This window comes from Cinclus cinclus, chromosome 5, assembly GCF_963662255.1.
Source record: "Cinclus cinclus chromosome 5, bCinCin1.1, whole genome shotgun sequence".
In the NCBI taxonomy this organism is placed as follows: Eukaryota; Metazoa; Chordata; class Aves; order Passeriformes; family Cinclidae; genus Cinclus; species Cinclus cinclus.
In genome coordinates, this window is record NC_085050.1 from 46829463 (window position 1) to 46852316 (window position 22854).

At 41.7% G+C, this 22854-nt stretch overlaps 1 protein-coding gene across 2 annotated transcripts; it reads right to left on the bottom strand.

Moving 5' to 3' along the window:
* Nucleotides 1-10494: 10494 nt before the first annotated feature.
* Nucleotides 10495-19296, bottom strand: ERI1 (exoribonuclease 1). Of its 2 annotated transcripts, none has more exons than XM_062492917.1 (7): nucleotides 19197-19296; nucleotides 18354-18529; nucleotides 16049-16259; nucleotides 14611-14694; nucleotides 13780-13889; nucleotides 12589-12703; nucleotides 10495-11387 (listed from the first exon to the last, which is right to left on the bottom strand). In XM_062492917.1, exons 1-7 carry the CDS (start codon nucleotides 19269-19271, stop codon nucleotides 11145-11147), a joined length of 1014 nt encoding a protein of 337 aa, XP_062348901.1. In that variant the 5' UTR covers nucleotides 19272-19296; the 3' UTR covers nucleotides 10495-11144. The 2 variants fall into 2 exon arrangements, with proteins under 2 accessions (XP_062348901.1, XP_062348902.1); XM_062492918.1 differs by having other exon boundaries at nucleotides 18354-18524; nucleotides 19197-19241.
* Nucleotides 19297-22854: the final 3558 nt, after the last annotated feature.

The window sequence follows — 22854 nt, forward strand, 5'->3', positions numbered from 1 at the left end:
ACAAAAAACCAAACTCAAAGTACTGACAGTCAGAATACAACCTGACACCCTGTCAGTCAGGATTAAATGGTGGCTGCAGTCCTCCTAGAGTGACAGATGTGGTTTAGTTGAAGCAGTGGTTTTGAAGAAGGGTGCTGTTTTCCTCCCAAGGTCCAGTGATGATGTAGGAGGATCTGTTTTTTCTCTGGAATCTAGTGGAAAAAGGTTGCCTTGGTGTTCTAAATCTCAGGTTTTATCGAGGTGGGAAATGCTTGGCTCCTCCCCCTGGCTAAAAGCATCTCCCAGTGGGATGATGTAGTTTTATCAGTCATGCAGTGGGACTCAATGGCCCATTAACACAAGTTATATTTCTGGACGAAGGATGGGTCACGGAAAAGATAAAGAATATTGCCCCACCTGTTTTTAGCAGATGGCCCATTAACAGAAGATATCTGCCCTGGAGATAAGGATCACTGCCCCACCTTGAAGCCCAAGGCATTATCTACAGACACCCTGCCACCTGAGGATTTGTTAGCGTATATGCTCCCAAAACTAATTTTCATGCTCTCATGGAGCCAAAATAAATCAAACAACATGGACTGGTAGAGGATCCTGGCATAGCTATTGCCTCAGGATTTCTTGTCCTAGCTCTGAATCTTTAGGGTATAATCACTGTCTTTTGTCTCTTTATCTCAACAAATAGTTGCAGCAAAGCTATTCCTTTATTATCCAACCAGCATACTTTTATGCCTTGAGATTTCTGATTTCTTTTGTCAGGGCTTAGGCTGTCTGTTGTTCATTCCATGTAGGTATTCCACGAAATGTTCAAGGCCAGATTGAATGGGTCTTTGTACTGGTATGCCTTGAAGGCTCCTGGGAGGAGGGCATACAAGGAAGTTTTTCTCCATGAGAAGTTCTTCTGTGAATTGATGGGATCAGTTGGAGACTGGCCTAGTTGTTGACAGCCTGAGAAACCAATTGGAGAAGTTAGTTCACTCCATGAATCACATTTGAAGCAAGTAAACCCCGAGAAAAATCCCCTCTTTTATTTCCGGCCTTTCACAAGGTAACATTGACTTGGCCCGGGCCTCCCTCCAATGTGGCCCGGGCCAGGCAGGGGTGGGCTTGGGAAGCTGCTGGGCCCCGTTTTCCATCAGGGGCCACAATAGCCAGAGGAAGGAAAGCCAGTTGTTAAAATCCTAGCCCCCCTCCGGTGTAGCCGAGGCATTGCGGGGCCCTGCCCTGCGGTCGGCTCGGAGCAGCCGTGGGGTGGCCAAGCCCGCCCAGCCGCCCACGCGGCTTGGGGGGAGGCAGCCGGGCCCTGATTTGGCAGAGCCCCCCACGCCTTTGCTTGCTGGGCAAGGTGGAGGGAGAGCCCCCACACCACATCTGGAGCTGGGTGCAGTTGATGTTGGAGGGAAGCCATGGAGCCAGAGGCTTGTCACCATTTTCTCCTCTGGCTGGACTTTGCAGTTTTCGTCCGGCCCAGCCCCTGCAACTTCTGTGTGAAATTTTAACTTTTCCAATGTTCAGAGTTTTGATCCTTCCTTGGGTAAGAGGAAAAAAGAACAGCAAGGATACATCAAAGTCAATGAAGCAAGAGCTAAGTTTTTAGATGGAAGGAGAATGAGGAGACACCATGAAGGTTGGCTGAAAAATCCTTTTTGTAAGCTATAGGGGTGGACTGTAGTACACTAAAAATTCCTTTAAACCATAGAAAAAAAAGTCATGGGGGGTGGGGTTTGAAGTGTTCGGAAGATCCTTTGCCCCAAGGGAAAAAGAGGATCTCTGTTCCTGGGAATGAAGTATGAACAGAGAGAAGAGAGCTGAAGAGAACTTTTGCCTTTGAGCAGCTCATCCTTAAAAGTAATACCCCATAACTTTGACATGGCTCACAAGCACAGCTCACGAAAAAAGTGAAGTCAGGAAATAACTGTTTTTTTTCTTTTTTAGCTCTCTTGAAAAAGATCCCTATAGCTAGACAAGAAGAAACTCCTCTCCCTAAAGCGAACTGAAAAATATTATTTAAGTAAGGAATTGACTGAAGTGTCTCTGTATGTTGTTAAGAAGGTGTGAAAAGGGGGAGGAGGGAGTGGTCTGAAGATCTAGTCTGAATTTATTATTATTTTCTTTGTGTTGTTAATAAAGTTTTTCTTTATAGCCTTTTAAGTTTTAGGCCTGCTTTGCTTTTGCTCCTAATTCTATTTCACGACAGAAGCTGAATATATTAAAATTGGCAAACCCAAACTATGATAGTCTTCAAGCAACCTCAGTTGTAGTAATGGAAAGTGTCCCTGCTCATGGCAGAGGAGCTGAAACTAGATGATCTTTAAGGCCCCCTCCAACCCAAACTGTTTTAGGATTCTATGAGCTATAAATGTGCTAATTTTGTTGACCAGTTAACACATGTGCCATCAACACCTGTCATCCTCAATCACCTCTAATTATTTCTTTCTGATGCTTCTAGACATTCCTTCTCCATTCAGGTCGGTGTGTCTTCCACTAATTTTACAACATCTGGCAGCATAAGAGAGTTGAAAAGCAATTGCTGATGTTCTTTGCAATCATCACAAGCACAGTCCAGAGGGTTTTATGCTGCCAGTTGAAGTGACTGCATGCACTAAGAGCTTTTGGAAGTCTCAGTGCTAGAGCCAGGGCAGACTGCAATGCCCCATGGCTCAGGAAAGCATTTGCAGAAGACATCTCCTTCCTGTCCAGAGAGGACATGCAGAGCCAGCTGCTTAGGAGACCAGGAGCTTGTGTAGAATTCCCTCAGGCAAGGGCCTGTCTTCAAGAGCTCAGCCAAAATTACAACAGCAGGGGCACAGCTTCTTCCTGTGGTAGTAATCTACACTAAAATGTTGAGAGGGAATGATTTCAGGTTCTGCCTACTGAAAAGAAACAGTAGAGGATTTAGGGAAGACAGCAGCTGGGGAGATAAAGCAGCTGATTTCCGTTTCTAGCACTTTCCTTAGTCATTGCATAAACTTGAACAGCAATTTAATTCTGAGTCTGGATTTCCTCTTTAGAACAGGGCTAGTAACTTCCCTGTAAACCATGCTCAGTGTCAAAAAGTCACTACACTTTTCCATTTCCTTAGAGCAACCACAGGGCTCAGCACATGCTTTAGGGGGTTGTATGTCTGACAGCGAGGAGATGCTTAACTATGATAAGATGCCATGGTCAGGACCACAGCATAGGGAAGCAGAGGAAGCAAGAGGTAAAACAAAAGGGAACATGCAGACATGCAGAGCACAGCTGGTACAGGACAGAGTGGAAAGCAAAGTAGAAAAGCAAAAGGGGACAGAAAATAGACAGTTGTACTTCAAAGTATGTATGTTATAGACACTTTGCCCTGCCAAAAAAACCCGTAAGTGAACAGAGCAGGGGTTGTCTGCCAGGTTGGAAGTTAGGTGGTGTGGATAGAGGAACAGAGGTCAGCTAGAGTACATGAAGACATTTCAGTCATTTCTACACATGCTGCAAAACTCAAATATTAGGGGTGGTGGAAAAACTTGTAGGATTACAACTGCATATATGGCTCTAGAGTACAAGGAACTGGCTGAACTGCAGGATGTGCTCAAGAGGGTTTTGTACAATTAAAAGAAATATTCTGAGATGGCAGAAGAGGAGGAACAGATGGAAAGCTCCCCACGGCAATGGCCATGTGGCTGCAGCCACCAGCTCAGTTGTTAAGATGTGAAGACATTTCATATCCGTTATGAACAAGTGGGACAAGCTTCCTTTATACCCAGCAGCACACAGCCAAGATCCATGCTCTTCTTCCCTCTGACACAAAAGCTGATGTTTCCACCTCAGAGCATTTTGCTCACTACCACAGCTACCAAGAGGTAGCCTCTTCAGTCTGTGGCCTCTTCAGTCAGAAGATTAGCTCTACAGTCTTGAGCATGATCACCTTGGTTCAAGATGTTTGATCCAGAATGACATGTCTGGTACAACGTCTACAGAAATGTTTCACACATACACTAAATGAGCCAAGCACAGAGGAGTCATTATGTCACTAAACAACAAAAACTCCTGTGTGTGTGTCAGTATCCACCAAGGTGGGGCAGGCCTCTTGGCTGGAGGACAGCATGGCAGCATTTATTTTTTCTGCCTGAAAGGGAGTTAAATCATAGGCTTTCACAATGATTATGCTTTCATAGTGGAAGAGCATTGTCTGGGGATCACTGATTTTGGAAGTCTTGATCCAATACTTGCAGGGACATCACAATTTCCCGGACTGGAGTGGAAGAAAACTTCCTTCTGCTATGTTAAAACCATATGTAGACTTCTTCATCTTCCCAATCCCTCAAATACAAAATTTAAAAGATTTTTCTAAGTTCTAAAAATTGCTATTTTTATCTTTCAAGGCCAACATAAAGTTTTCCATGCTTGAAGACTAATGACAATCTATCACAAAAAGCAAAGACATTAAAACAAGTTCACTTGCATAATCTAGTAAAGCATCACGCTACCTCCTCCACATGATGCTACACTTACCAATGCAGCTCTAGTGTGGAAACAAACATCAATCAGAAAAATACCCATCGCATATCTAATTTAATTGTCATTTAGTTTCAAAATGACCCTGTCCTTGCCATGATTTTTAATCTCTAGCGGTGGCAGCACTTTTAGTGATGTGCATGTGATAGCACACGTGAATGAAAGCACCATTAAACCATGAGAATTTGCCACAAGCTATTTGCCATGACATGTGAAGAAAGCCAATAGATTCTCCATTTACTTATACTGTCTTCCCTACTGTTGGTGTCTGCTAAATGGCTGTAGCACTGTCAAGATTTTCATGGGTTTAGGTCTTCAAAGAGACAAGAGCAGTTGTTGGTTGCTGTAAAGTTGTTTATTGTAAAAGCACATCAGTCTCAAAGGCAAAGAGTTCAGATCATTAAAGTCCACGTTAAAACTATTTGGCATAGAATCCCAAGCAGAAGCAGAAGCAGCAGCTGCCTGGTATTGAGTCCTGAGCACAGGCAGCAGCAGAAGCTCTCTGGTAGAGTCCCAGACAGAGGCAGCAGCTCCCTGGTGTTTCTTCTTCTGTTCTCTTCTTGTTCTTCCTCTTCTTCTTCCATGTGTGGTGGTAGTGATGACACTAATGGTGGAGGATGGAGGATGCTTTTTCCACCCCACTGCAGGGGATTTTTATTCGTAAATCATCCAATGAGCTAAAACCATGAACCTAAAACATTTTTTCTAAACCTATTAGAATCCTAGTTTTATAATACAAAAGTAATGTTAATTCTTACACATAACTTACACATATAGCTTTATCTATTCACACAAATGGTTCCATCTGTTCTATCTAAAACATGTAAGCAATGTTCTTACAATGTTTTCATTATGTCTGGGGTTAAGTTTTTGGACTTTTAGCAAAGCTTAAACTTTACACTACTTTCTCGGGTTTTTACTCTCACACTTAAAACATATTCTTACTTACTGAAAACTTAAGACTTCTACTTCATGTCTATGTAACTTAATAATATTTCTACTCACTTAAAACTAAAGTTTACACTACTATTTCATGTCTGTGTGGCTTAATATATTTTAATTTCTCTAAAAGCTTTAATTAAATCCCTGCATTCTATGATCTCTCTGAGGGACACAGAGAGGTTTCTGTTTTACACACTCCAACACTGCCAACATTCAGGAGCCTCAACACCACACTCCACAAGACAGCAGACCCTGATCTGATAAGGTTTCTGTAAGACCTTACTTAAGACCACTGTTTATAACAGTGAGGCCAGCAGTTCAGACAGGATTACAGCAGAGTACAGCTGCTTCCAGACATGGCTTGTTAGAAAATCAGTACAAGCAGGGTCAGAGAACGACTATTTCATGTATGCAAAATAAGCAAGAACAAGAAGTAAAACAGCAAATTTCAGAGAAGTCAGGCTCCAAAACCAGCAAATGTGAAGTTTTTGAAAAGGGTCCAAAGAAGAAACATGCCCACGTGATTCTGCAGATTAACAGGGTGAGAAACAAAGCTTCAGCATAGCTGAAGAAAATGGCTCCCAGAGATCTGCAGCACACCAACAGATAGGCTTTACAGGCACCAGCACAATTCCCTCTCATGCAGGAAGCCTGATTTACATTTCAGCTGTGCCCCTCCCAGGCTTCTCAACTCAAATAAATTCTCCTTATCTTCAGGTCTGTCTGTTTACAGACAGACTTACAGACTGTTGAGAGTGGTGTAACCCAGATTGTGTTTAAACACAGCCAAACTCAGCACAGTAGCAGTTAGTCACCCTCTCTGGACACGGTGCTTGGCATCCCAAAGAGCCTGTTACCAAAGTTCAGCTGTATCAGACAGTCAGACTATATGGACAGGTAATATCTGGACTAGACTGCCTAAATCAACTAATAAAATGTCACTTCTCTCTTTTAGTCCTCTGTCATCTTAGTCCCTATGTGCATGAATGGAAATAAATCACAAACATAGAAGTGTTTTCAAGCGAGCAAAGGAGGGCACACTGAGTCTCACATCTGTCTGCTACACCTGCCTCTAAATTACATATAAAGCATTTTCATGTTGCACAAAGCATAATTATTCAACTACTTACCAATTCAAGCTAGGAATTAATATGAAATAAATTTTGCTCAGCATGGGACTCTCTGGGAAGGAGTGTCATACTTCACAGCCCAGGTCCTGCATGCCATTCCAAATCTGTACACTACCACAATGAAGCAATTCCTGCTTATTGGGACATCTCTGACTCATAGAGATCCATTAAAAACTAACATTGCTGAAACAGGACACATAAACAAAGGAGGTCAGAATCACCTGCAAGTATTTTACGAATGCAAGACCACTACTACCATTCACTTCAAACAGCAAAGCCTCACAATTAGCACTAATTTAGCCAGGAAAATAGGCAAAAATGCCCACCATGATATATCTGCAAGCAGCATCACAAGATTTACAATTAAGATGTGCAATCATGACCACACCAAGTTAAGATCACAGGAGCAGGACATGGTGCTACCCATGGGCACTCCTGAACTGATTGGCCACAGAGAAGACACATGCCTGAGCCATGGAATCTCATCGCTAATCAGAACACACCCAGAGGTCAGCTGTGCCATAAAGAGTCTTGTCACTCACTTGAAAAATACTTTCTTCCATGTGGGGCCACTTTAGTGCAAAGCAGGCACACTCCTTTAGTTTAAAGAGCATATCCCTTAAGCTGCTTCAGGTTTTCCTCCCACAACACCAAGTCTTCCAGATTAAAAAGGGCAAAAGAATTGGAGGATGTGAATGTGAAAGGACTGAACTAGAAGGAACCCAAGAGAGAAGCAACTGCTCAACCTCCAAAGCCTTGTCAGCATCCATACTTGCAGATCAGTACCCCATTTTCTGTTGGAGGAAGGTGCTCTAGAATGAAGTGTTAGCCTGCTCCCAACCATAGCTCTTTAGCTGAGGCCACAGATCAGTACAATGCAGAGCAGTAGGTTGAGAGGTGTACTGACCACACCTGGATACCTCATGTATCTCCACCTGGGGAATCTTCCTGGTGAGCTGTCACTGCCACCCTGCAGGGCTGCCAAACATGAAGTCCTTGAAAGGAGGCTGGAATGGTCTTGGTTGCAGCAGAATGATGTTCTGTACATTAAGCCCATTTCAAAAGCCTGCTGTCAGTAACTGGGTCTCCTCTACCCTCCACATGTAAGACTTCCAGTTTCTTTATAAAGGGCCTGTTGGTTGTTATTAGAAAGAATATACACAGATCTTAACTGGTACAAACTTCTCTCCAGAAGAGACAACTTTTCAATAGGGGAAGAAAAAGGGAAAATGAGGAATTAAAACAGGCAAGGGAAGTTCAGGGTGAGAGAAAGGACTGAAAAAACACTCAAGGTGACTGAAGAGCAGTCAAGGGCTGCAGGAAAATACTGAGAACTCTCCAAGGGCATGATAATGTAAGGTGAACTGAGGTTTTTACTTATTCCCACTGCTAAGAACAGCTCCCTCCTGACTGCAATGTTAATTTCCAACAAAATATGGAAACAACTAACTTGTTAACTAAATTATTAAATTACCTTACTGTCAGACAAAAACAGATTCTGTGGACAGCTGACCTGCTGTGAGTGGCCCCTGTAGCCACACGTCACACGGGAGTGAATGGGAGGCTATGAACTGTTGTGACCTCTCCCATTTACTCAGGCATTTCCTCACTGAGACAGCCAGGCTATCGCTATTTAACCTGCCTGAGAAACCTTTTTTTTCCTAACATAACCCCAAGATTCTGTGAATCCTTCTCATGTTTATATAAATATATATTAAGAAATTTACTTGAAAGTACTCATATTGAAACTAGTCTGCAATCCCTTTGGTTAAAGTTGCTGCTGTTCCACAAATGCTGTCTGTAGTAGTAGTATTGCTCATGTACAGCTCCAGAAATGTGAAATAAAAACGAACAACAGAACAAAGCCTCTTATTCAATCATCAAGGCAATCAATGTCTGCTTGAAAAAAGAGATTGGATTATTTTTTACATCGTTATCAATTTTTCCAGTGTGGGAAGACTCCTCTAATAAATTAAAACATTAATTACAGCAGATGCTCTCAGCAAACTTCTTTGGATGAACAAATGAGATCAACCTGAAAAAACACTGTTTGGCTGAATATGAGCATTGCTAGTAAAATCACCAAACCATTTTTTTTCCTGTGTATACTTCCTCTGTGGTATGAAGTATCCAGGAAAATCTGTCTTACCACTGAGTGTTGTGAACTATTTCTAGTTTTTAAGATTTAAGCCACCCAGCAATGACAATGTTGCTGGTCCACTAGAGAAGACAAATCATGAGTTGAGCTGATGCCAAGACCCCCAAGACTGTTGAAATAATTTCATGTTTTACGGATCAAATTCAGTACCTGACATTTAAAAATATGAAATTATTTTAGTAAGTTTGTTTACATTTCAAACAAATCAGCAAAAATTGTTAAAATCCACTTCATCTTAAAATCACAGAATCAAACATTCTGTGAAAATACACCTTACAATTTGACATTAATCCAACAGATAAAATAGTATCTGGAATGATTCTACTGAGTTCTGCAGCTGGTAAAAAACATCCCAGCCTACTCAAGCAGTATACAGAAAACTGTAATGATTTAACCCTTACCTCAAAACATATTTTTGAAGTTACTTAGCAAAAATAAACTCTGTACTTAAAATAAATGATGTACAATCACAACAGCTCTTATGCAACCTCTAGTATAATCTGTAACAAGTAAAAGTTTCTTATTGGACTGTAAGCCTGGTTCCAGACCTGCATGTAAAGACTAGTGATAAAGTCTCTGGCTGCCACCATGCCCAGGGGAGATCTGCTGAACTAGACTTAATTGCATCACAGAAACTTGCACAACAGTAACTCAGACACAAAAAAAGTAAATTACCACGATACTTCAGGAAAAGAGGATACTACAGTCACTACACTGAAAAACATACTGATAAGAATTTGTACAAAATATGGGCTGACAGATAAATGGAGAAATTAGGAGAAAGCATATCAGAGATTTGTGTTTTACCTAGCAAAAATGCATCATGTATGGCTACAAAAGAAAAAAACAAGTGTAAAGTTCAACAAAACTCTACAAGAGAACAATTATCTGCTTTCAGGGGAAAAAAACAAACAAAACAAAATCCTAAAAATCCATCATTCTGAAGCTCTTATGAGTGTCCAAATCTGTGACTCAAGAAAGAAATCATGTGAAGCAACAATCATGTGAGAATTTACTAATACTTTTCCCTCCTGCATGAATTTAAAATGGAAGTTGTTGCAGTTCCACTGAGGAGGTTCAACAGTCAGAAGAGTAAAGCAGGGCTGGGAAGAGTTTGATTAGTTAAGCAGTCTGTGTTCTTAACGAAGTTTATTAATTATTAATGGTGGTTTTGTGTCCTGAATGTAGGTGGTAGAAAGGGTAAACTGTAATACAGGGATAGCAAAGATATTTATTTTTTTTTAAATAAGAGCAACCAAAATACATTATTCCACTTTTCAGAACAAGCCCTTCTAATGCAAAGCTGATCACATTAATGGTGCACTTTATAACAACCCATGGAGACAAAGCAAATTAATACTTCAGCCTCTTTTGAATATCATCTTATCTGAGGCCTGGGGAGAAAGCAGAAGTTGCTAGTAATTAGCTATGCCCTTTAAAAATAAAATTACATTAATATTCCAATGTTAGATTTTCTAATAAAGGCATAGCTTCATGGTGTCAAAGGCACAAGAAGATACCAAAAATAGCTTAATATGTCTTTAGCCATGATTGAGGAGATTCCTATTTTATTTTATGTAATAATCACAGAGCATGAAATTTTGACAACCTGGCACGTTTTGAACTTACTTTTACTTCACTCATTTTTAAGACCAAATGGCTGATGGTGTCTAAAAACATTAAATTAAGGCAGGTATGCAGGAACAGGAGATGGGATCCTTAAAGTGAAAATCTGAAGAACCTTCTCTTTTGAAACACGTTAGAAAAATACCACCATACTACATTAATGAAATCTTTATTCAACACCCAGCTCTTTCATTTGATGGGGAAGGAGACAAACATATCCCCTTAAAGAAAAACCCAAAACAACAGAGTACTCCTCTACTGCTTTAGAACTGATGAATGCGCATCCACTTCTCCTAGATTTTTTAAAAAAAAACAAAAAAAACCCAAATGGAACCCTTAGCAGAGTGCCTTATCAGGAAGGGCTAGTCCAACCACTGCTCTTTCAGTTCTTCCAGGAATGGCTTATTGGTGTGCAAAGAATAAGCAGATATCACTGGAGTACATCACAGCAAACAAACACTGCCCCAGGCTGGGGCAGAACAGCAGCACCCAGGCCAAATCCCTCTTAGTAGGTGTTCAAATTACACATTCTTAAAAGCTTAACACTTTGTCTGGATTCCAGATACCAACTTCACTGCTAGCAAAGTTGGAAACAAGAGAAGTCATCAGTAAAAAAAGACATTACTGTAAGAGGCTTCAAAGAACAAACGGCTTCCATGCTCCTCTTCATTTCAACAGAGATGATTAGTTAAGGTGCTTTAGGATTCTACATGGCAGACATGCTGGCAGAAGTGGCCATTTAATAAACTTTGGAGTCTTTACCGGGTATCTGAGGGCAGCGCTTGAGACAGAACCATGAACTTCTAGTTTCTGTAGCGGGGCATCTGTGGAGCAGGGGCTCCCTCTAAGGGGACTGAGGAGGAAACTGTTATCAGCTGTCCACCATGAATTCTCTCATTCACCCGCAGGTCACAGCCATCCTGCAGCATCCTTATAGCTATCCTTGCAATGTTTTTAGAGTCATCAAGTCCACTGTGAGGTCTCCCATCATAATTCATGCCCAGATTTTCAAGCATGATTGTCAGCTTGGTCTGGTTCCTAGGAACCTGATGGAGAAAGTAACATTCAAGAATTAGGTTCGGTACCAAGTCTTTTTAATCTAACATGGGGCAGTAGAAACACTTGAAGATTTTAAGCCTACTTGTCACATACTAGTTTCATGTTGCCTTCTGTCAGATCGCTAGTCATCTAACTTCAAAGCACCTTGGTGAGACAGACACTCGTTTTTATATAGGAGACAGAGTCAACATGGGTTTGTCTAGGCCTGGAATCATGTCAGGAGCCTCTTAACAGCACCAGTTCATGATGCACTGGTGCTGGCAAGGGTGGAAGCCATGACCTAGGTAAGTTTTACCATATTTATAAAAAACAAATTACCATCCACAGTGGCACTGCAGAAGGAATCCAAGTTTAATGCAAGTTTCCTTTTAAATTCTAAGGGATTAAAGAAGCACCAGGCTCCTGATTCTCACTGACATCAAGCTCCTGAATGCCTTGAACTTTCACGGGATCTGATCAGCAACACCTACTGCAGCCCTGTTATATTTGCCCAGCACAAAGTAAAGCTCTTTCCTTATTAAACATCTAGCTCTCTTTTATCTAGAAGTTATATTTAGTATGAAAAAGCTCTTCAAAAGAAGACCATTAGCTAGGCTGAAACCCCTTTCAAAAAAAGTATTTTAGTGTAGGCTGATTAGGAATTTGCTATAATCTCCAATAACTCATTTTATGGTAGTCTGACAGAAAGCAGCAATAAGGTCCAGCACTGAACTCAGTATTACTTTTCTCTTGACAATTTGATTCAACTGGAGATCCTCATCCTCATCTTTCTCTGTCCCTATTACACTGTCAAAAGTCAAGATTATATGAGGGTAGTGGTGAAAATTAGTTTTGTAGTGTATTGAATGAAAACAGGAAAAAAAATTGAAAAATCAAGACAGTCTTTTCAGCTGAACTGCTTCAAGATACACTCGATCTAAGAGGACTGGTATAACATTTTTAGACAATCCTTCAAAGAGCACAACCTGACTCTTAAAAAACAAGATTAAAATCAAAATGCAGTAGATTATATTATCTTCAATTAGTGAAGTGAGATCTGCACATGAAAACCATTTGAAAATCAGGCACCAGGCAACTAGTTTAAGTACTATAATTTTATACTACACAAGTAAAGATGACAAGCACAACAGGACATTCTAGATTTTTAAAGCAAATTTTCCTGTAAGATACACAGCAATTTGTACAAACCTTGTAGAAGTTCCCATATGATTTGCGAATATTGATCCACTTTTTGGCAAAAGAAGGGTATTTGATACGGCTAATACGGCACTGGGTGTTCAAAAATTTACTCATATCCCAAGATCTTAGAAAGTCAAAAGAGGAAAACATTAGTCATATATAATCCTGTGTTCTACACATTGCCCAGTTGTAGAACAGCTGTCTTGTCTCTGGGGATCAGTAGAAGGAAAACAGTTTAGGAAAAGCTCGCTTCCTATAGCAATGAAAAAGATTTTTTTAATATGAATTTGTTAACCATGGAGAAAAAAATGTCAGGAGGAAAACTTACACCAGGATGATTTCAGGTCCACAACAGTTAAGACAAAAAAGAGCACACCAACTACTCCACCTACGACATCGACACCAAAAACTGCCAATAAATTAGATGCTTACACAGCCCTCGGTGAAGCAAGAGACACCTTAAATCTTCCTGATTATTTGGGTATGCATTTATATTTCTACTTCAGGTAGGCTACTGAAACTAGACTGCACATAGTTTTATGAGAAACCAGATCTCTATGAAAATGTGAAGAAATTATAAACCTATTTATTAATGGCCCACCTTCCTGAAGAGAGCCACTCCATAAAGTTTGTAAGCTGCAAGGTAAAGTAAAGTTGTTTTTTTTACCCCATCTCCTCTAGCTGTCTATGCAATCTCAACTACACAACAGAGATTTCAATGCACCTATTTTCCTAAAGGAGTTTCACTGAGAAATTTCACTGGTGGGGAATTCCAGAGACTTTTAACACCAGTAATACAACTAGTCCTGCATCAGCTTTGCTTTGGCATTTTCATTTTTCAAATTCACTGATACTTCCAAAGATAGCAATGTAACTACAGGTTAAAAATTAAAAATTACAGAGTGTTACTTTCAGGTATTATGTGCTAGATATAAATGAAGAATTACAGCAACAATGAAGGATAAAGTCTTCAGCATCATGCTGTTGCATACAGACCACCAGGAAAGAAATGGCGCCATCTGATGGATTTAAACTTCATTTTGAATAGTTCAGTTTAGCTTAACTAACTTTACCAAAAGCTTCAATTAAAATAAAACCAGCAAAATGACAGTGTCCTGATCCATCTTTAGCAATGCTCTCACAAATATTAAACATGGTTTTGCAGTTTTAGATTGTGCTGAAGGGTGCATAAGGACATACCCATCGGTCAACATGGAATAGCTATACTTTGTTCCCAGTTCTCGTTGTCTCATCCACTCTATGACATTCTGCAGAACTTGAGGAAAAATATCAGCTTTATCAACAATGTCCTAAGAAAACAAAACAAAAAAAACACCACCAAAACAAAAAAACAAAACAAACCAAAACAAACAAAAAAAATTAAAAACCCCCAAAACCAATAAAGTGAGGAACATTTTTTCATTAAAAAACATCCCTCAGCATTAAGCTTATAAACTGTATTGGTATACGGGCAATTAAAAAGTTGGCCTCATCAAAATCTTTACAAAACCAGATTACACATTAACAGATGACAGGACAGGGTTTTCTAAACTGAAAAAATAGCACCACAAAAGCACCACTACAAGAGCCAACCTTCTAATAGCTTCTGTAAAGGTAATGAGGTTATTCAGTTGAACTTGGATTAAAACCTTTGAGGTTTTTTACCTCTGAGGTTATTTCCCAGGCTCGTTCTTAAATCACTTATCACAAGCCATTGCCATCCAAAAACTCTATATATACTCTTCAGAATAAAAATCTTAGGAGAGGAACTGATGCAATTTGTAACTTTGCTCTACTAAAGATTAAATTTCTCCACATGAATTAAAAAGAGAGTACTTTTCCCCACAAAATGACCAATTTAGTGAAATCAGATCTGTGATAATTTGGAGAGGGAAAAAACAAGGATTAAGAGAATAGGCCTTATAGAAAAATAACCATGAAAGATTACCATTTAAGATTACCAGTCTGAAAACATCAACACCACATCCCTTTTTTCCTATTTCTTCCTGAAGAAACAAAAGTGCAAATTACCTGGGTTATTCCTGTCAGACTGATGCAGAAGTCTGAAAGCTTGGGATTAATCTCTGGCTTCACGTATTGCTGAAAGGTGTCCTCCTGTAACAGTAGAATTAATTGCTCAGCTGCAGCACACTATGCAGCCTGCAAGGCAATTTCTCTGGCTCACCTGCAGCCCAAACACAACAGCAGCTACTTGCCCTGCTGCAGGCAAAAAGGAGTGTGCACCTCCTGAGCCAGTGTGAGCCTCTTGATTAGCTACCATCAGATTCCTAAAAGTACATATAGCTTTCCAACCAGAACATGGCCTTCCTCTTAGCCAGTAGGCACCAAAGAGTGAAAATGTGGATTTAGGAGGGAAAAACAACTGCAAAAAAGCAGTGGATTTTGGAAAAGAAGAGTGAGAGTAAGGAAAAAAGAAGTGAGAGGCATGAGCAAAACCTTATGGTTTTTTAGGTGGTATCTCTAAAGTTCATCTGCAATTCAAGGAAAGCAACCAGCTGCACACCTCAGAAGCTTCAGGGAAGTCCTATACCTCTGGATGCCAGCCAGCCAGCCAGAGACAAACAAAATTTCACTCTGGGAAACTGACCAATACAAGAGAAGACTGAAGGCAAGTTTAATGAAAAAAAGAAAGCCCTATATCCCTGCTGTTATACAAAACCTTTTGGGTAGACAAAAACAACACTCTAAGAGCAATAAAAACAAACCTGGTGATCTGCACAATCCTTTTTCTGCTGTTAAGTCATACATGCAGTTATACTTTACTGTAGCATCACAATGATTACTGGAAATCCTCTTCCCATTAAGAGTTCTTCATAAATGAACCATTAGTCAGAGGTGTGTGCACATCCTCTGTTTCACTGTATCACTCAATTTCAGTTAAGCAGTGGGTAGTTTATCCTAAAAGAAAGCTGTACTGGAACAGAGCACTTGAGGCTATCCATGCCTGCTAAGTATGTTAAAAATCAGGTTATACAGCTGTCAGTCTGTTGGGTACAATGTAGAAACTGCTGAGCATGACAAGAAGTGGAATTCTCTTTCAACCTCACTTTCTAGACCTCTGCATTAGTGTCTTCCAGATTGCCTCAAACAGGATCACAGAAATTCATCATTTTTGATTATGATTAATCCCTTGAGTCCTAGAAATAATTTGCAGCCTTTAATGCAGAGAAAGAAAGAGCAGGTGGGAACATACACAGACAACTGGGAAATTCTTATCAGTAGAAGGAGCTGACAGCAGGACAATGATATACTTGGATGATCATTTGGTAAATGCTTTCAGAATAGAAAGTTTTGTTTGTACTTAAGAGGCACTGAAGATAAGCCCTTACAAAAAAAGTACGCTATTTTTAATGAAGTTCAACATCTGCTTAAAAACTAATCTAGCCATGCTGATGCAAACAAGTTACTTCAAAGAACATCATACCAACACAGCCATTAGATCACTTACTATTTCCAGGGTATGCGTATTTACTAACACAACAGGAAATTCAATTATTTCATGTACAAATTCAGGTGGGTTTCCTTCTTCACATGTTGCTTCGAAGTCAACAACACATATGTAGTCATAGCAGCTGTCTCCATTGATGTATTCCTTCTGCATCAGCTTCTGTTTCTTGTAATAGTTTTTCAATCTCTTTTTCAATACATCTTTCACTCCTCTGAAGAAATACGGAAAATTACAAAGATGGAACACTTGTTTAATTATTTCCTTGTTGTAGAACTGAAGCTACATTTAACATTTTAGAGTCCACCACTTATTAACCTCATTTTGAACACCAGCACTTGTGAAGTCTAAATTCCACTTTATCAGAGAGGAGCATCATCCCCATTATTTACACTACATTATATCCCATTTTCTGGGATAATGCAGAGGTTGTGACACAACACAATACTAGGGATAGACTGGGAAGCATGGCACAGAGACACTCTGCAGTAACATCTACTTCATCAAGACTTGGTATCCAATGCCCTTCCAAAGCTCAAGTCTTTGTAGATTACTCCTGGTTTACCTCTGCCCCTGGAAGAAGTATTGGTTAACCTGTATTCCTCTGTGCTCTCTATCTGAAGTGTTCATGCCTGAGGCCTTTCTGCATCAGTGGCATAGATAACACAGAATCCATCTTAAATGTCAAGATTTTACATTTTTCTCAATTTAAATTAAAAATTCAGCTTGAATAAATAAAATAAAATAAAGTATTTGAGATTTCAGTTGCAAGAAAAACCTCCTGGTCAAGACCCTGCATTTCAGGAGGTTTGTGGCTATAAATAAAGTCACATGGCAAATGATTAAAGTTACTGTGTTCTTTTAATACAAACATTATATGAGTGCATATGCCAGAACTACCATGTACCAAACCAGAGCTGAATAAATGAGGATACTTTACCCTTTCAAGGAACTTATTTTCAAAATTATTCACTGCAAATGAAATCACAGAAGCTGTAAGAGGTACATGTAGCAAGTGGTAATATTAGAAAAGCAGCCTACTGATCCACAAAGAACTGAAATCAAAAGACTAAACATGCATTTGAGAATATCAGCTGTTTGTGCAGAGATAACTCTTCTTCACTCTGGTTTATGGATATAGTTTAATTCAATGACCAGTTCATTAAAAGTTGAGACAGTATGGGAGATGATGGAGGGGGAAATTACCTCTTTCTTCACTAAACTTATAAAAAAGTTGAAAATAGGAAACAATTGACTATCACAATAACCTCAAAGGAAAGGATGGTGTGTGATAATCTGCTCAATTCTCTCCATTAGGACTGATGCATTATTTGTTTACAGATATGACATATTCTGACTTGACTTACTTGAATATATTGACAAAAAAAGCCTAGCTTGGGTAAAATAGAAATTTTAAGCTTTCAGCATTTACAAATAAATTTAAAAACTCATATAACTTATAATCTAACAGAAAGCCACAAACATATAATAAACTATTTGAATTCTGTTTTCAATTTTTAAATCAGAGCAACAGTTAAACAGCTACAGAAATCTAATGCATTTTACTAAAAATTTTCTCAAGTAATAAGATTTTTTTGGCTGAAATTAATTTAACCAATCAACTCCCCACCACTACTTACTCATTCCTGCCGCCTACAGAAACAACACACTTTATTTTTCTCAGCTGACCTTCTTCACAATATCTCAAGTTTGCCTGGCCACAGAATTATTTGTCTTGCAGGTCATTTCCAGTACAGCAGAAATTAAATTACACTATACTCCTTTGCTTCTGCCCCAGTGAGCACAAATCCAGCTTATAATGCATTCGGTTTTTTTCACATTTTTCTAGCACATGCATTCAGAGTAGCAAACTCTCCATCTAAAGGTACTTGTCCTCTGCATTGATTAAATCCCCAGCCCCATCACCAGAGTTTGTAGCAAGTATCAGATCTGTACTGGTACAGTAAATAAAAATATGGATGTTCTGAAGCAAGTTGCTATATGATGGTCTGCAGCACCACCTGAGAACCACTGCAGTTCTTCTCTCCCTCTTGACCAAAAAGTGATGAGAAGTACCTTACAGTACCTTTCATTTCTCTGGGTTGCCAGTTGAGACAGTTGCAACTGGCAGTTGCATTTAGCAGTATGCATTAATCCTATAAAAAAGTGGCAACAAAATTGCCCATAAAACAATTGGTGTCTGGTGCTGTGTCTACTTTTCACTTTGTGCTGAGTTTTTAAACTTTAAAATAATCATCCCTCATGACTCTACTGCTCTCAAAGATAAATCAATATGTTTACAAATAACCTGGTTTCAAGCTTGAACTCTGCGAGTTTACTTCTGAGCTCTTCTCTGGTCATTCTGTTGATATAACCATTGGTTATAGCAATTTCTTTGTAAATTGGATCACTGAAGTCGTTTGAACTGGCAGCTGAGGTTCTGCCATTAGTTTCTTGATCACTGATCCTATAATGCTGCCTACCCTAGAAGAAAGAGAAATCAGGAAGTCATTTAAGAAGGTCAAAACAAGATGTTTGAGCATTTCACAGTTCATCTTGGCACCAGAACGCAGTAAACGTTACACTGTTATACTTGTGATCAAACAGAATGAACTTATAGATAGGTAAAAGAGTCAATACTGAAGCCTGCTCTGAAGCACTGTTTTCCTGAACAGCAACAAACAGAATAAAGCGACACTAATGCACGTGTCTTGAGCAGTTCTTAAGAGACAAAACCTGAATACACAACCTAATCTCAAGAAGAAGAGTTCTCTGGTGCAAATTGGCAAAGCCTTCACGAGCAGCGAGATTTCTTTCCACGATTGAATTAAACAGAATCCACACTGAGTGGGACACGCGGGCCGGTGCACAATACGTCCAAGATAAACAAAGCAATAAACAAGAAGAAAAACTACGTGCACTTCGGCTTCCTACCGCTGCTCGCGGCCTTCATGGGGCGCCCACGGCGCGGCCTCGGCCCGGTTCGGGGCACCAGCGGCGCCCCTCGGGACGGCGAGCCGCGGGGCCCCGGGGCAGGGCCGGGCGGGCCCAGGCCCGAGGCTGACGGGCAGCCGGGCCGTCCTGGGCGAGCGGGCTAGGGGCCGCCTCCTCGGGCCAGCACCGACCAGCCCCTACCGTCCCGCGCACTCACCGGCGGGCAGGCTGCGGGAACAGCCGCCGCCTCATCCCGGGCGGCCTGCGGGAGGTTCTCTTTCTGCTCCTCCATGGCGGCGGCGAGAACCGGTGGAGAAGACGGCGGCCCGTCGGGGCGGGAGAGCGCGGAGCCTGCCCCTGGGAGGAGCAGCAACAGCCCTGCCACCGCCGCCGCTCTCGCGCGGCTCCTCGAGACCTATGCAGCTGCGGCTGCGTCTCCCGGCGTTACCCTTTGGCATCTAACACTGTGGTGGGTATGTGCCACGCGTGCCCGGGCCGCCTCACCCCCAGCTGTCCCGCCAGCCGTCGGCCTTGCCCCTCTGCAGCAGCACTGCTGCCTCCTGCACCTGCCTCAGCCCTCCTGGGCTTCTACCCAGCAGTCCCCCCGGGGTTTGGGGTCACGGCAGCTCTCTGGAAGCTCTCTCCGTGTTACAGGAAACGCACACTGGGCACACACCTCATTTATGCCTCTGTCCGCCTTCTCATGGCACTGACTTTGCACAGAGTGCGTGAAACACGGACCTGGGACACCCGTGGTGTGTTGGGTACCAGGTCACAGACATCAGAAAGATGCAATTGACCCCCAGCCCCTTCCTGACGGGATTTACTGTGCCTGCTGTTCCCCATATCCCTTAATTTGAAGTCAGCAAGCAGGGCAACGTGGGTGGCATGAGATGTGTAAAGCTCTATTTTCCACTGGTGCTTCCCACAGTCCTGAAATGCAGTCCAGTATCCCTCATTGATGGAGGCCGATGTGTACTGGCACCCAACTAATGCAACCGTGCCAATACCTCCACATGGGCCAGCCACTAAACAGCCCAGCATCTCCTCTCTGCCCTGTTGTGGCTGGGGCCCCAGCGCCCACCTTCAATTGGGCCTCCCTTCTCACTCTGGCACACCAGCATCTCCTTCCCTAGACCTGCTGTGTAGCATGTGATCTTCGGTGGGTGTGCCACAGAGATCCGTCTCATCTTCTCCACATTGAGTGATGACAGAAGTGAGACCATACATGAGTACTTGGAGCTACATGCACATCCCAGTTTTGGCTGAGAGAGTTAGCTTTCTTAGAGGCTGCTGCAGTGCTGTGCTTTTTGGATTTCGTATGAGAATACTGTGCATAACAGAGTGATGAATTAGTTGTTGCTTACTCTAAATCAAGGCCTTTCAGTTTCTTGTGCTCTGCCAGTGAGAAGGTACACAAGCTGGCAGGAAGCACAGGACAGCTGACCTGAACTGGCCAAAGGGATATTCCATACCATGGAACACAGTATATAAATGGAGGGGCTGGGCATCAGTCAGTGAATGGTAAGTAACTGTATTGTGCATCACTTGTTTTTCTTGGGTTTTATTCCTCTCTCTTTTATTGGAACTATCATTAGTATTATTAGATTTACTTTGGCTCCATTATTAAACTGCTTTTAACCCATGGGTTTTACTTTTTTTTCCTATTTTCCTTCCCAGCAGGAGGTGGTGGTGAGTCAACAGCTGTAATGATGCTTAGTTGCCAGAGGGGGTTAAGCTGCAGCAGTGGGATTTGCTCCCATTTTTAATTCACCTTCCCGGTGCTGCCACAAATGCCCCTGTTGCCAAGCAGCAGAGCACACTATGCTGCCTCCAAAACGTGCTCTGAACACCAGCATGGAACCAAGACTTCCACAAATGCGAACATCATGGTACCAGTGAGAACTACGGAGCTGACCTCACAAACTCATAAAATACCTTAAAAAGTAGTAGGGAAAAAAGCTGTTCCCCAGAAATCACCTGCCTTGCTAGAGTGGGCAGTGATACAGAGATATTAAATAAGGGGCTCCATGCTCAGATTCACTCAATGACAAATCTCTTCATGAGAGATTTGCTACAGCCCAGGTCTACAACTATGTGCAGACCCTTCCAGAGCTAGAGCCCAAGGAGGTGCTGCAAGAAGAAAAACAAATCACACAGCCAAGACTCTCCTGGAGATTGAGATCACTTTTATTTTCAGTCATTTTGGTGAGGATGTGTGGGCAAGTGTGGGTGTGGTGCATGTATGTCTGGGCATGCATGTGTGCACAGCGTCCTGTCCAGTGATGTAGATTATATGAATACCTGCAATTACAGTCCATGAACTGAGCCATGAGGCATGTGATGAGTGCTACACTGAGGCCCACTTGCTTGCCTCTTCTTGTGTTTACTGCAGTGCAGCATTTCCACCTCCCAGCACAGCTGTTCCAAGGACACCAGCCCAAGATCCCATCCAAAGGGCACAAGAGGAACAGAGCTCTGGGACCTGTCTCTGCAGAAGTGAGTCAACGGATTTTCACCTCACTTAGTGAGTGCCCTAAGTAACATTTGCAGTTCCCTTTGACACAAGAGAATCTAACTCCTCACAGTGATGAGCCACAACTGCTTTGACAAACTTTAACTGACTCAGAGGTACAATGGGGAAGAGAACAGAGACCCCACGTAAATTCCAGTGCTACAGCCCAGCCAAGCACATCTTGAGTTCCTGGGAAAGCAGCACCCAAATACACTACTGAGTTATACAACCACCATGAAACTGTGGCATGGGGGATGCTGCAAGGGAGATGACCCATGCTTCTGCAACCCCCAGTCTCTTCCATCTGATCTAAAATACCATAAGGCAGGGTAAATCCCAAACTAGGCTCTATTTCAATTTAACTTTTTAAAGCTAAATCCCCCAAGCTCAGAGGAAAGACAATGCATAAAGAACAGCACTGCCATGAAAGGAGACTAGTCAAAGGCAACCTGGCCTTGTGGCAGACTAACAACAATTTTACTTCTGACTATTTTGCTTACAGCACAGTTAAAACAGAGGTGTCCCAATCACGCAGGATCCTCTGCAGTTGCCAGAAGTCTCCAAGTACTCTTGTAAGCCCTAAAATTACCTAGATGTGCAGCATTACCCTTTGCGCTCACTCTCACTCACCTCTACATATTTGTATGCTGCTTAGAGACATGCGATTCCTCACAAACACAGAAGACGGCAAAGCTGCTGTCCTGGGAGTTTCACTTGGATGGATGCAGGTTTGAATCCCAGGTTTTGCTTTGGAGAGTAACACAAGGTACTCCAGGACATCTTCCAGCTGCTGAAAGTCCTGGAGTGCAAAGCAGCTCGCTAGCTCTGCTTCCAAACCTGTCTGAACCAGTTTCAGCAGGAAATCAAAAACCAGTCAAGCAAGGGGTCTGCAAACCAGTAAGTAAAACCAGTACAATCGTCTTGAATGAAGTAGGCATCTAGGAGATTGCCAAGAGATTCTCCTCCTATTCCAAAGGAGTTAAATTCATTGTCAGCTCCACAGGGAGATGGCTGATGCCCCAGTTCTTTCTGACCTCTTTATAATACATCTTCAGTAAAGGCTGCAGAGTGCTCCAGAGAGGCCTTAGTCATTCTAACAGTTTGGTATGTCTCCAAGCAGGGATGAGAACAGGAACATAATACATACTCTGAACTCATGTATCTGCTGTTAGGGCACTGCATTCAAGCCCTCTTTCCTTGTGGCTTGATTCATGAAAAATGACTGATCTTTTAAAAACACAGGACACTCATTCCTGGGGCTCAGGGATATTAAGTGGGGTCTGAGGCAGGAGCTCAGCAAAGGGACAGTGTATAAGGATCCCAGGGTGCATCCTTAAAAAACAGCGACAGCAAAATCAAA